The 14,403-nt window shown below is 43.3% G+C and overlaps 2 protein-coding genes across 2 annotated transcripts; one reads left to right on the top strand and one right to left on the bottom strand.

Annotated features, from left to right (window-relative positions):
* The first annotated feature begins 2,927 nt into the window (after positions 1 to 2,927).
* LOC123999796 (diacylglycerol O-acyltransferase 2-like) lies at positions 2,928 to 5,449 on the top strand. Its single transcript, XM_046305819.1, has 4 exons — positions 2,928 to 2,933; positions 4,512 to 4,651; positions 4,897 to 5,033; positions 5,376 to 5,449. The coding sequence occupies exons 1-4, from the start codon at positions 2,928 to 2,930 to the stop codon at positions 5,447 to 5,449; spliced, it is 357 nt and encodes a 118-aa protein (XP_046161775.1).
* Positions 5,450 to 6,918: 1,469 nt separating this feature from the next.
* On the bottom strand, positions 6,919 to 8,983 carry znhit1 (zinc finger, HIT-type containing 1). Its single transcript, XM_046303512.1, has 5 exons — positions 8,940 to 8,983; positions 8,408 to 8,578; positions 8,223 to 8,302; positions 7,949 to 8,118; positions 6,919 to 7,807 (listed from the first exon to the last, which is right to left on the bottom strand). Exons 1-5 carry the CDS (start codon positions 8,959 to 8,961, stop codon positions 7,786 to 7,788), a joined length of 465 nt encoding a protein of 154 aa, XP_046159468.1. The 5' UTR covers positions 8,962 to 8,983; the 3' UTR covers positions 6,919 to 7,785.
* Positions 8,984 to 14,403: the final 5,420 nt, after the last annotated feature.

The following is a 14,403-nucleotide window of genomic DNA, read 5'->3' on the forward strand; positions in this document are numbered from 1 at the left end:
GGCGCTGAGGAAGGTTCCGGCCTAGGAGCGGGACTGGACACCGGCGCAGAGGGCTCCTACCATGGAGCTGGACTGGACGCCGTGCTTGGACTGGACACCGGCGCAGAGGAAGGCTCCGGTCTTGGAGCGAGACTGGACACCATGCCTGGACTGAACATCGGCGCAGAGGAAGGCTCCTGCCATGGAGCGGGACTGGACGCCGTGCCTGACTCTCCGGACCGTGGACCGTCGCCAGGAGGTTCAGGACCGGGGATCGTCGCCAGGAAGTTCAGGACCGGGGACCCTCGCCGGAAGCTCTGGACTGGGGACCGTCGCCGGAAGCTCTGGACTGGGACTGCGCACTGGAGGTCTAGTGCGTGGAGCCGGTACAGGTGGCACCGGACTGGTGACACACACTTCAGGGAGGGTGCGAGGAGCAGGCACAGGACGCACCGGACTGGGGAGACACACTGGAGGCCTGATGCGTAAAACCGGTGTAGATGGCACCGGACTGGTGTCACGCTCTTCAGCACACCTGTACGGCAGCATTCTCATTGCTACCACCTCTCTCCGGAATCTTTCATCAAATTCCTCCTCCAACTCCCAAACGGGTTCTGGCACTCTCTGCTGCTCGACCACCAGCTCCATGGGGTTTCTGTGGCCGTGGTCCCCGGTGTCCTTCAATGCTCCTTGGCAACTCCCGCCAAGGAAGGGTCTCATGTTCTCTCATGTCCTCCCAAGTCCAAAACTTCCTTACCTCATTTTCATGCTGCTTGGTCCTTTGTTGGTGGGATATTCTGTCACAATCTTGGAAATAATCTGACCAAGGCGCAGTGTGAGTATAGTTCCACATATTTATTTAAGTGAAACTAACAAAACAAAATAACAAACTTATAAAGACCATGAGAACGTAGTGCCCAGACACACTAACAAACAATCAATATCCCACAAACACAGGTGTGACAAATGCTACCTAAATATGATCCCCAATTAGAGGTAACGATTACCAGCTGCCTCTAATTGGGAACCAAACCAAAACACCAACATACAAATGTAAAACTAGAACACCCCCCGTTCTGCCCTGACCTACTACACCATAGAGAAACAAGGGCTTTCTACGGTACACTAAGAGCAGTTGTTTAGCAGGTTAAACAAAGGTTAGCCACGTGTTGGCAAAAATGCATATCCTAGTTAAGAAAGCCTGCCAGCGGCACCTGCTGCACTGGTAGCTTATTCGTGGGTGCTTTTTCAAAGCCTATGTCAGACCGTCCAGTGAGCGTAATTGGCTCCAAAAAGTGTCATTTGCTAATAAAATGCAAAATCATACAATGTGATTTTCTGGATTTTTGTTTTTGATTCCGTCTCTCACCGTTGAAGTGTACCAATGATAAAAATGACAGACCTCTACATGCTTTGTAAGTAGGAAAACCTGCAAAATCGGCAGTGTATCAAATACTTGTTCTCCCCACTGTATATAGAGAGACCCCCTGCAGTACTAGGGTTCCATGGACCCCTGGTTGAATACCCCTGGTCTACAGGGATCCTCCCATGGTCTAGAAAGTCAGAAGACATATAGGGCATGTATGGAATTTGTGTAGCTGGCATGCATCAGATCATTTCAGTGTCAGGATAAGCATTTGACGTCTCATGAACCACATCAATATAATGTAATGATATGTGTATCTGGAATGCACCCATTCATGTCAGATTTCAATGCACGTTGACACTGGAACATACTTTAAACATTGTGACTGACATGACACTTGCCAAACACTCCAGCTGAAGGTCGGTGCCCTGCAGCCCCAAATATGTTAGTCCGGCCATGAACAAAAACCAACTCCAATTAAATGTCATTTAACCAGCTTGGCCAAGTGCATTCAGTTTGTCAAGTAGAATTTTTGGTAGAATATCAATTTGACATTGTGTTATGACAGATAGACCTAAAACATTTCCCTGATCTTTTTATTGATATTCCGTAGGCTAGAACTAATTATATGGTGGTGCTCATATGATAATAGTTAGATAATTTAGGAAGGCCTATATACAGTCCTAGTCCTATTAAGTAAATATGAAGAATGCTCACACTTTTCCTTTCATCTATGTAACTACAACTTATCATTCTCATACTGTTTTTCGACTTCAATGGTGCAAGCACATACCTAGCTCTCAAAAACCATTCTCAGTAAATAGGGGTTTTCAGCGGTTACATTTAACCATGGTTGGCTCCATGTGAACTACAATTTACAGTGTCTAGTTTGAGAAAAAGACGCCTCACAAGTCCTCAACTGGCAGCTTCATTAAATAGTACCAGCAAAACGTCAGTCTCAACGTCAACAGTGAAGAGCTTCTCCGGGATGCTTGCTGGCCTTCTAGGCAGATTTCCTCTGTCCAGTATCTGTGTTCTTTCTGATCTTCTTTTTTTTTGTCTACAATGTATTTCTGATCAATTTGATGTTATTTTAATGAACAAAAAATGTGCTTTTCTTTAAAAAAATGACATTTCTAAGTGACTCATATTTTGCATCCCTTCCTGTGGACTCACTCACCATCCCCTATTCCTCAGATCTGGATTGTATTGGGTTGACAGTTTACCTTATGTTAACCTCTCTGTGCCCGCTGTCTAATCTCTACTTCATATGGCACAAAAGCCAAAACGGGTCCCCATTTTCGGTGTACCACATCATCCAATTGTGTACCACGTAATCCAATGATGTACTACGTTGGCCATTTCGTATGGCAATTTGTATGTTACAAATCCAATCGTACAATATGTTACGAATTTGCTGTGCATCTTTAACTCTCAAGTAAACAGTAAACAAAAATCTCATACCTGATTGTGTGTAACTTTATTTGATTCTGTGACAGTACTACACTGTCGCCACCAGGGGGAGTTGAACTGCATTTGTGAGAAACTGGAAAGAGCAAAGCAAGTTAGGGACTACTTCCCAATGAAGGTACACTACATGACCAAAAGTATGTGGAAACATCCTCGTCGAACATTTCATTCTAAAAACATTGGCATTAATATGGAGTTTGTACCCCCTTTGCTGCTATAATAGCCTCTACTCATCTGGGAAGGCTTTCCACTAGATGTTGGAACATTGCTGCAGGGACTTGCTTCTCTTCAGCCACAAGAGCATTAGTGAGGTCGGGCACTGATGTTGAGCGATTAGGCTCGCAGTCGGCATTCCAATACATCCCAAAGGTGTTTGATGTGGTTGAGGTCAGGGCTCTGTGCAGGCCAATCAAGTTCTTCCACGCCGATCTCGACAAATCATTTCTGTATGGACCTTGCTTTGTGCACTGGGGCATTGCCATGCTGAAACAGCAAAGGGCCTTCCCCAAACTGTTGCCACAAAGTTGGAAGCACAGAATCGTCTACAATGTCATTGTATGCTGTAGCATTAAGATTTCCCTTCACTAGAACTAAGGGGCCTAGCACAAACTATGAAAAACAGACCCAGACCATTATTTCTCCTCCACTAACCTGTACAGTTGGCACTATGCATTCGGACAGGTAGCGTTCTCCTGGCAGACGCCAAACCCAGATGTGCCCGTCGGACTGCTAGATGGTGAAACGTGATACGTCACTGCAGAGAACGCGTTTCCATTGCTCCGAAGTCCAGTGGCATCGAGCTTTACACCACTCCAGCCGACGCTTGGCATTGCAGATGGTGAATATAGGCTTGTGTGCGGCTGCACGGCCATGGAAACCCCTTTCATGAAGCTCCTGACAAACAGTTCTTGTGCTTGTTGTTTCCAGAGGCAGTTTGGATCTCTGTAGTGTTGCAACTGAGGACAGATGATATTTACTCGTCAGTCTGTGACCTTGTATGGTCTACTTAAAAAAATAAAGGAGAGCCGCACACTCTAGGTGCTCAGATGCAAAAAAATAAAATAATGTTCCAACGTTTCGACAGACAAGCTGTCTTTATCAGGGTATGATGAAAATAGCTTGTCTGTCAAAATGTTGGATGTAAAAATATAGATATTTTTTTTGCATCTGAGATCCTAGAGTGTGCAGCTCTCCTTTATTTTTTAAAAGTGTCCACTCCGCTAGCCAGCACCTCACCTGCGTTTCTTTCACCTATAGATTACCTTGTGTGGTCGACCACTTCGCAGCTGAGCCGTTGTTGCTCCTAGAAGTTTCTACTTCACAAAAATAGCACTTACAGTTGACCGGGACAGCTCTAGCAGGGCAGAAATTTGACGAACTGAATTGTTGGAAAGGTGGCATCCTATGACAGAATGTCACTGAGCTCTTCAGCAGGGCAATTCAACTGCCAATGTTTTTCTAAGGAGATTGCATGGCTGTGTGCTCGATTTTATACACCTGTCAGCAACGGGTGTGGCTGAAATAGCCGAATCCTCGAAGGGGTGTCCACATACTTTTGTATGTATGGAGACTATGCCAAACTTTCTTAATCATTTTAAACACCCCTCTATTCATTTTACAGCATTGAACACTGTTTCTACACATTAATGTCCCAGCTTCTATTCCTCAATCTGTATCTCTCTTTGCCTCTGCTCAGTGGGGTGCGAAAAGTGAGAAAGGCAATGCGGTAGTGATTGTGATAGGGGGCGCTGCTGAGTCTCTTCCGAGTCTGCTTGGGGTCAACACTGTGGTTATGAAGCAGAGGAAAGGCTTTGTCCGGGTGGCTCTGGAGTTTGGGTGAGTTATCTATTTTATGAATGGACCTGTAGTGAAAGGCCACAAATTCACAAGAAAGCACAGTGTTGTAGTTATAAAATAATACAACCATACATCACATAGCTACATCATTGATCCCTAGGTCCACCAAGCTGCCTGGCTTACTGCTTTAGGCTGGGTTTATGAATGACTTATTTGTACATTTATTAGATAGAGACCCATAATAACTCAGCGGGTCAGTTCTAATCTCTCTCGTTGTTCATCAGTGCTGATCTGATGCTCGTCTACTCGTATGGGGAGAACAATATCTTCCACAAGGTGATCTTCTCAGATGGCAATGTGGGCTGGAGGTTACAGCAACTCTTTAAGAAGATCATGGGCTTTGCCCAGTGTCTGTTCATGGGTGAACACTGGTTCAGGATTTCTTACCACTGCCCTGTCACCACTGTTTGTAATGTTGAAAATGTCTTATGATGCACAATCTCTTCCACAGAGTCGCCTTCGGTAACTGAGGTTTGTTTTTTTCTGTTACACAGTAGTGTGCAGAAGTAGTGGCTTCAGAAGTAGTTTAGTAAGTTGATAGAAACCTTTGCAATTCACATATTCACAGAAAAATGCTTTGAGTAATCTGATTGTAGAACGCAGTGCTTGTGTAGATTTGAACAAATGCTCTCATTCTCTATGGTATACAGTATGTACAGCAACATTGTGTTAAGTATCTCATTCATTGTGTATTCCTCTTCAGTGGGTGGTCCTTTCCCAGTGCCAAAATGGCCTTCCCCCACTCAGGAGGAAGTGGACCTCTATCATGACCTCTAAATGGAGACCCTAGCCAAGCTCTTGGATGGACACAAGGCCAGCTGTGGACTCTCAGACAGCCACGAGCTGCAGAGCATGAAGGCCAATCATTAAGACTGCTCCCACAAGGACTATGTGAATTACGTACTTTGTCACGATGCCCTTCAGATAGGCTACAGTCAGATACTGTAGCCTACCAATCTCCACAGTGAGACTACTTGAATGAAAGGAACGCATTCCAACTCAGGATCTGATCCAGTGATGTCCCAATCATCGATTCCTGGATATACAAAGCTGCCAGGCAATTTGTTTTTGACTGAATTTACTGTAAGAATGACTACAAGGGAACAGTGCATGCACTTAATATGTAGCAATAACTTAGCCATGAATCTGAATAACTCTAAGATGCACTCTCCATTATCTAACAAACAGAGATTGATTGTGTGACTAAGGATTTATAAAATAAAATAAATATTGTGCATACATGTTGAGTACAATCAATCAGACTTTGTAGCCACCTGCAGCATCTGAGCAGTTTATCTGTGATCATAACATTCTTTCACTTATAATAACGCTACCTATTTTTTAAATAACTTCCGCAGTAGAGCTGCCGAGTACTGACTATCTGTAATAGAGTAATATATTGAAAGTATGACTTACTGCTGATATCCATTTCAATAAATATGGTTTGTGGTCAGGGTCCACTTAGACCACAGGATATTGCCACAAGTTCAGAAATTAGTTTTTTGGCTACTGCTCAAAAGTAGCCCGTTTAAAGTGTTTGTAAATATATTGTCTTTCTATTAAAAAATATTCATGGCCCAAGTGCTGGTTTAAGGTTTTAATAATTAGTGTCCTTTTTTTGCTTTTAGACAAATATCACTCATACAAGGTATTTTTTGTTGTTGTTGATAAATCAAAAAATTGCACTGAGGCGTCAAAAGTGCCCTGTTAATAAAATCCAGATTTGAATCTATACTGAACAGAAATATAAACGCAAACATGTAAAGTGTTGGTCTGATGTTTCATGAGCTGAAATAAAATATCCCAGAAACTTGCCATACGCACATGAATAATATTTTGCTCTAATTTTGTGCACAAATTTGTTTACATGCCTGTTAGTGAGCATTTCTCCTTTGCCAAGATAATCCACCCACCTGACAGATGTGGCATATCAAGAAGCTGATTAAACAGCATGATCACTACATAGGTGCACTTTGTGCTGGGGATAATAAAAGGCCACTCTATAAAACACAACACAATGCCACAAATTTTGAGGGAGCATGCAATTGGCATGCTGACTGCAGGAATGTCCACCAGAGCTGTTGCCAGAGAACTGAATGTTAATTTCACTACTATAAGCCGCCTCCAATGTCATTTTAGAGAATTTGGCAGTACGTCCAACCGGCCACAAAACCGCAGACCGCATGTAACCACGCCAGTCCAGGACCTCCACATCCGGCTTCTTCAACTGCAGGATCATCTGAGACCAGCCACCCGGACAGCTGATGAAACTGAGGAGTATTTCTGTCTGTAATAATGTCATTTTGTGACGAAAAACTCATTCTGATTGGCAGGGCCTGGCTCCCAAGTGGGTGGGCCTACGTCCTCCCAGGCTCACCGATGGCTGTGCCCTGCACAGTTATGTAAAATCCATAGATTAGGGCCTAATTACCTGATTTCAATTGACTGATTTCCTTTTATGAACTTTAACTCAGTAAAATGGTTGAAATTGTTGCATGTTGCGTTTTGATTTTTGTTCAGTATATGATTGTCAAATTCAGGCCTAGGCGAAACACCATTCAGGCCTAGGCTGAACACCATTCACTTTCTGAGTTATCGCTATCTCATGCAGGGGCTCCCATTAGATCACCACATGCCTGTTGCGATAGCAACAGCACTGTCCCCATTCAGCCACTGTCTGGTGCTATGGAAGGGAGTCATACAGCTCTTTCAGACTGACTGGATGGGTGTCATATGGCTCATTCAGACATACTGGACGAGAGTGATATAGTTCATTCAGACGGACTGGACGGGAGTCATACAGCTCAATCAGACGGACAGGATGGGAGTCATACAGCTCATTCAGACAGACAGGATGGGAGTCATACAGCTCATTCAGACTGACTGGACGGGAGTCATACAGCTCATTCAGACTGACTGGGAGTCAAACAACTCATTCAGACTCACTGGATGAGAGTCATATAGCTCACACAGACTGACTGGACGGGAGTCAACAACTCATTCAGATACTCTGATGCTGCACAAAAAAGAAACCTGTCCTTCAGTTGATGACAGGACGACATATGATCAAGCAATAAAATGAGGCAGCCATTCACACGTACCAACTGAGAGCATCACACAGTCCACTTCAGACACCTGTGAGAGAAGGAGGGAGAGAGGGAGTCATGGAAATGGCGCTAAATTAAGAGTGGAATAACTCTCACAAGTTCTACCCATCATAGCACTAACAACACTAAACCAAAAGAGAAGAGCCCTCTGCAGCGTCAGTGGTTTTACCTGGTTTCATGATGTGTGCCCAGGCAGCGGACACAGCAGTAGCGTGCCCCACAGGAAATGCAGGTGTAGGGAGACGGGAAGCCACACACGGCACAGAAGTGGCGCTGTGGCAGTTTGGAGGGCTCGGCACAAGCAGTCAGGTAGTTAGGTCCCTCATTCCCACTTAGTTCCTACAGGGAACAGGTGGGAGAGGGAATGAAACTGAGAAGGAGCAGATGATTGAAGTGAGGGGAGGAAAGCATAGCTGCAGAGGGGGCTAACTTATGGACCTCACCTCTTCCTCCAGTAGAGCCTGGAAGTTCTTCCGAAATCTCAATTTGAAATGATCTCCTCTTGTCTTCTTCCTCTTCTTGCCTGAAGATATGAGTGGAGTGAGTCATGAATTGACAGAGCAGTCATTGCAAAACGTCTTGGAATATTAGTAATATTATATCTCTGATCTGATTATGTTTCCTTTACCAGACTCATTGCTGTCATCAAACTGAGGGAGCCTCTTGGCCAGCTGGGGTAGGCTGGCATGAGGATCATCCTGGAAATTGTCCTTTTCAAGTGCTTCTAGCTGTCTGGTTAAGCGTCGCTGGCGCGTAGCGCAGTCCAAAACGCGCCGCTGGCCTGGGTCCTGGGATCGCACTGTAAAAAGAAAAAGGATGTGATAGGAAACAAAATATGTATTTGCAAAAATAACGTATTTAGTATGAATTGTTGTAATCAATTAAGAGGACACTGTACAATAAATATATAAAGTATTGTAAATTACAATGGTGGGTTTTGAATTTGCCCCGGACCGTTACTAACGTTACTGGTCTTGAGATGCGCGCGGAGGATGAGCCACATGCCGTTTATTTTCATTGTGATATCTAGTTAGAGTGTGCTAATGGGATCTCACTAGTGTAGCGTAAGGACATGCTGCGAGTAATTTTTTCATTTTAATTGATCACCAACAGCAGAGTAGATCAATCAGTTTAAGAATACAAACACCACCAAACATTACCTGCTATTTTCTTCTCCACCATCGCTGCATAATAATTTCACCGGTGGGCGTGAGGGACATTTTATTGTTATTGGACCATAATAACGCGTTTTCGATTGTAATAAAACCTCATATTACTGAAAACAACTGTAGTAAGCATATTATTTATGTAAAATTACTGATATATCCATGTAAACATGATCTATTTTCCTAACAGCCATCTACTGTCATCTAAATATTATAAATACTCAATATTTAGCCTAGTCTATATTGGCTTACATTACATATACTACTGCATGTGGTAGGGTGTTAGGGAACAAAATTAAACTTTGGTTCTGGTGTTATACGTTAAATGACAAGTTATAAAGAAGCTTTGCAGTAACACAAAACACTATTTCATGAGGATTGCAGTTACCATTGTTGAGATAACTTGTTTTTAAATTAATAGAAAAAGTTGTGGAGAGGTCCGTGTTAATCACGAGTCGGCTCCCGAGTGGCACAGCAGTTTAAGGCACTGCATCTCAGTGCTAAAGGCGTCACAACAGACCCTGGTTCGATTCCAGGCTGTATCACAACTGGCTGTGTTTGGGAGTCCCATATGGTGGCACCAATTGGCCCAGTGTCATCCGGGTTTAGGGTTTGGCCGGGGTAGGCCGTCATTGTAAGTAAGAATTTGTTCTTAAACTGACTTGCCTAGTTAAATAAAGTTAAAATAAAATGCATTTAAAAAAACCAGTAAACAATTGCACCAAATCACCTGTTTGGATTTTTTTACCCAACATGTTTTGTCCAATATCTCAGGATAGGATGGTCATATTGTTATGATGATTCAAATCAAATGTATTAAATTAAAATGCTATATAATGCAAATGAGGCATACACATGACAGAATACATAGTACAGTTATTTAAGACCAGTAATTGAAGGTAGGGTGGTCATACTATTAACAAATCTTCATGTTTTATTCAAAACTGAGAGTTTGTAACAATTTATGAAATTAGAATACAACATGTTATACTATTTTATGCAAACGACATACTTAGTATGGTAAAAAATACAGCATTTGTTAACATATATTGATGAGTAAGGTGGAACCCATGTGTGTGCACACATACACACACACACCAGGGGTGCTAAGAGAGTACATATAATTGGGAGTAAATAATAACGAACAAAAAGCAGAAGTGCGTGTGTAAGGAGCCTAGCAGCAAATATAATAAACGCCCATCCCCCACACCACCTGCAGACCAACAAGATTGAGAAGAGCCAGGGCCTTGCACCAGCAGCACGAGGGTAACATCACAACAAGCACCTGCACCTCCATTACCCTAGCCACTAGCACCTGATGATCTGTTGAATCTAACCAAAACTGAACCAGTGGAAGCAGAGTTCATTGTGGATCACCACATTCTTGAAAAGTGAAATCGCAGCAACAACACATGGATCCCACTCAGTGTTCTTCAACGATAAGGAGGGCCTTTGTCAACAATGCCGACTGTGCTGTTGGCACTGAAACATGAATAACATTTTTTGGGGCATCTACAGCAATGTGCGATAATTCGTTCTTCACCCTCACGTATTCAGTGAACACGAACTCTGAACACAGAGCATGTTACATTTACAAAAAGCCCAGCTTATCCAGCTGGCATTTGTGAGGGACCTGACAAGTACATTTAACCAGGAAGGAGAATGGAATCCGAAACTTCTCATGAGGTTCAACATAGAATCGAGGAGGCTGCAACTCTTCAAAATGCTAAGCTACAACCTTTATGGCCATGGCTGCCGTGCCAGAATTATGTATTCATTGGTTTTCCCTCATGTAACTGGTTGTTTGGCAAAAAAAAATCATGTACGGCTTAATTTCCTTTAGACTTGTATATATCGGACTGGGGCGCATATCATTCTTGTGTTATTATATAAAACAACGGTTGTTGGTGTGTACGGCTACGAGTAGTGATTTTAGCATGTGAATCTTGGTGGGGCAAACAAAAAATTGGGGATGATGCCAGCAAAGCCACTACACAACACAACATTAAACAATATGTTAATTACACTATAACAGTGACAAACGGTGCCCACAAACTGTTAGGGCCTAAATAAAGCTGTCCCAACAGCAGTCCCAACATCTTACCAATGCTACACCTGGCTATCAGCGGAGCCTTGTCTGGCAGCGAAACAATTCCTTCAGCCTCATTTACTGCATTTTAAGGAAACTTAACTGATATGGCTGACTTGCTTAAACAAACGTGGTTTCTACTGAAAATTAAGATGTACACAACTATGGCATAAGGGTACGAAAAGTGGAAGAGGCAATCCGTAATTTCGATTAAGACATTAATGAGCGAGCTTGGACGGACGTAGTCAATATCACTATTTGTTCAGCACTTTTGAAATGTTCAGCAACAGAAATCAGAACATGGGCTGTTCTTACAGTGTTCTCCCTGTACACCAAGTCAGAACCATAGGATAAATAAAGGGGCAATATAAGCAGACAATGAAAGCTCTTACAATATTCAATGATTACATTTCTTTAAAACAGGTTATAGGCTACATGTGCACCAACAAGTCAGAACAGTAGGCCGAAATTAAGAGTGGAAAATAAACCAAATTATTAGGGTGAGGCACATGGGCTACTAACAGCTTAGAACACAACACACACTTAGTATTACTTTCTTAGTTACAGTATACATATCTCCCTGGCATATTACATAATTTATGCAGCAGCATACAAGACATTTTGGAGTCACCTTGTTGTGCTGTGCTCACTTGAACAGGAAGATGGTGAGGCGATCTTTCGTGGGCAAATTTTTCATCAAACCTTGTCATCAAAGTCTGGGATTATCTGGATTTATGGTGCTTTCAAGACAACTGGGAACTCTGAAAAAAACAGTCGAATCATGATAACCTCAGTGATCTTCAGGTCGTAGCTCTAGTAAGAGGCCTGAGTTCCCGACTTACAATGCCGAGTTGGATGACCATTCAAAACATATTTTTTCCCCGAGTTCCCAGTTGTCTTTTTTAAATGTATTTTTATTTCACCTTTATTTAACCAGGTAGGCAAGTTGAGAACAAATTCTCATTTACAATTGTGATCTGGCCAAGATAAAGCAAAGCAGTTCGACACATACAACGACACAGAGTTACACATGGAGTAAAACAAACATACAGTCAATAATACAGTATAAACAAGTCTATATACGATGTGAGAAAATGAGGTGAGATAAGGGAGGTAAAGGCAAAAAAAGGCCATGGTGGCAAAGTAAATACAATATAGCAAGTAAAACACTGGAATGGTAGATTTGCAATGGAAGAATGTGCAAAGTAGAAATAAAAATAATGACAGCAAAATAAATTAATTAAATAGAGTAGGGAAAGAGGTAGTTGTTTGGGATAAATTATAGGTGGGCTATGTACAGGTGCAGTAATCTGTGAGCTGCTCTGACAGTTGGTGCTTAAAGCTAGTGAGGGAGATAAGTGTTTCCAGTTTCAGAGATTTTTGTAGTTCGTTCCAGTCATTGGCAGCAGAGAACTGGAAGGAGAGGCGGCCAAAGAAATAATTGGTTTTGGGGGTGACTAGAGAGATATACCTGCTGGAGCGTGTGCTACAGGTGGGAGATGCTATGGTGACCAGCGAGCTGAGATAAGGGGGGACTTTACCTAGCAGGGTCTTGTAGATGACATGGAGCCAGTGGGTTTGGCGACGAGTATGAAGCGAGGGCCAGCCAACGAGAGCGTTTAGGTCGCAATGGTGGGTAGTATATGGGACTTTGGTGACAAAATGGATGGCACTGTGATAGACTGCATCCAATTTGTTGAGTAGGGTATTGGAGGCTATTTTGTATATGACATCGCCGAAGTCGAGGATTGGTAGGATGGTCAGTTTTACAAGGGTATGTTTGGCAGCATGAGTGAAGGATGCTTTGTTGCAAAATAGGAAGCCAATTCTAGATATAACTTTGGATTAGAGATGTTTGGTATGGGTCTGGAAGGAGGAGTTTACAGTCTAACCAGACACCTAAGTATTTGTAGTTGTCCACGTATTCTAAGTCAGAGCCGTCCAGAGTAGTGATTTTGGACAGGTGGGTAGGTGCAGGTAGCGATCGGTTAAAGAGCATGCATTTAGTTTTACTTGTATTTAAGAGCAATTGGAGGCCACAGAAGGAGAGTTGTATGGCATTGAAGCTTGCCTGGAGGGTTGTTAACACAGTGTCCAAAGAAGGGCCAGAAGTATACAGAATGGTGTCGTCTGCGTAGAGGTGGATCAGAGACTCACCAGCAGCAAGAGCGACCTCATTGATGTATACAGAGAAGAGAGTCGGTCCAAGAATTGAACCCTGTGGCACCCCCATAGAGACTGCCAGAGGTCCGGACAGCAGACCCTCCGATTTGACACACTGAACTCTATCAGAGAAGTAGTTGGTGAACCAGGCGAGGCAATCATTTGAGAAACCAAGGCTGCCGAGTCTGCCGATGAGGATGTGGTGATTGACAGAGTCGAAAGCCTTGGCCAGATCAATGAATACGGCTGCACAGTAATGTTTCTTATCGATGGCGGTTAAGATATCGTTTAGGACCTTGAGCGTGGCTGAGGTGCACCCATGACCAGCTCTGAAACCAGATTGCATAGCAGAGAAGGTATGGTGAGATTCGAAATGGTCGGTAATCTGTTTGTTGACTTGGCTTTCGAAGACCTTAGAAAGGCATGGTAGGATAGATATAGGTCTGTAGCAGTTTGGGTCAAGAGTGTCCCCCCCTTTGAAGAGGGGGATGACCGCAGCTGCTTTCTAATCTTTGGGAATCTCAGACGACACGAAAGAGAGGTTGAACAGGCTAGTAATAGGGGTGGCAACAATTTTGGCAGATCATTTTAGAAAGAAAGGGTCCAGATTGTCTATCCCGGCTTATTTGTAATTTTGCAGCTCTTTCAGAACATCAGCTGAACTGATTTGGGAGAAGGAGAAATGGGGAAGGCTTGGGCGAGTTGCTGTCGGGGGTGCAGTGCTGTTGACCGGGGTGGGAGTAGCCAGGTGGGCAGCATGGCCAGCCGTAGAAAAATGCTTATTGAAATTCTCAATTATGGTGGATTTATCAGTGGTGACAGTGTTTCCTATCTTCAGTGCAGTGGGCAGCTGGGAGGAGGTGTTCTTATTCTCTATGGACTTTACAGTGTCCCAGAACTTTTTTGAGTTAGTGTTGCAGGAAGCAAATTTCTGCTTGAAAAAGCTAGCCTTGGCTTTTCTAACTGCCTGTGTATAATGGTTTCTAGCTTCCCTGAACAGCTGCATATCACAGGGGCTGTTCAATGCTAATGCAGAACGCCATAGGATGCTTTTGTGTTGGTTAAGGGCAGTCAGGTCTGGGGAGAACCAAGGGCTATATCTGTTCCTGGTTCTAAATTTCTTGAATGGGGCATGTTTATTTAAGATGGTTAGGAAGGCATTTTTTTTTCATATCCAGGCATCCTCTACTGACAGGATGAGATCAA

This window comes from Oncorhynchus gorbuscha, linkage group LG16 (assembly GCF_021184085.1).
Source record: "Oncorhynchus gorbuscha isolate QuinsamMale2020 ecotype Even-year linkage group LG16, OgorEven_v1.0, whole genome shotgun sequence".
Lineage (NCBI taxonomy): Eukaryota > Metazoa > Chordata > Actinopteri > Salmoniformes > Salmonidae > Oncorhynchus > Oncorhynchus gorbuscha.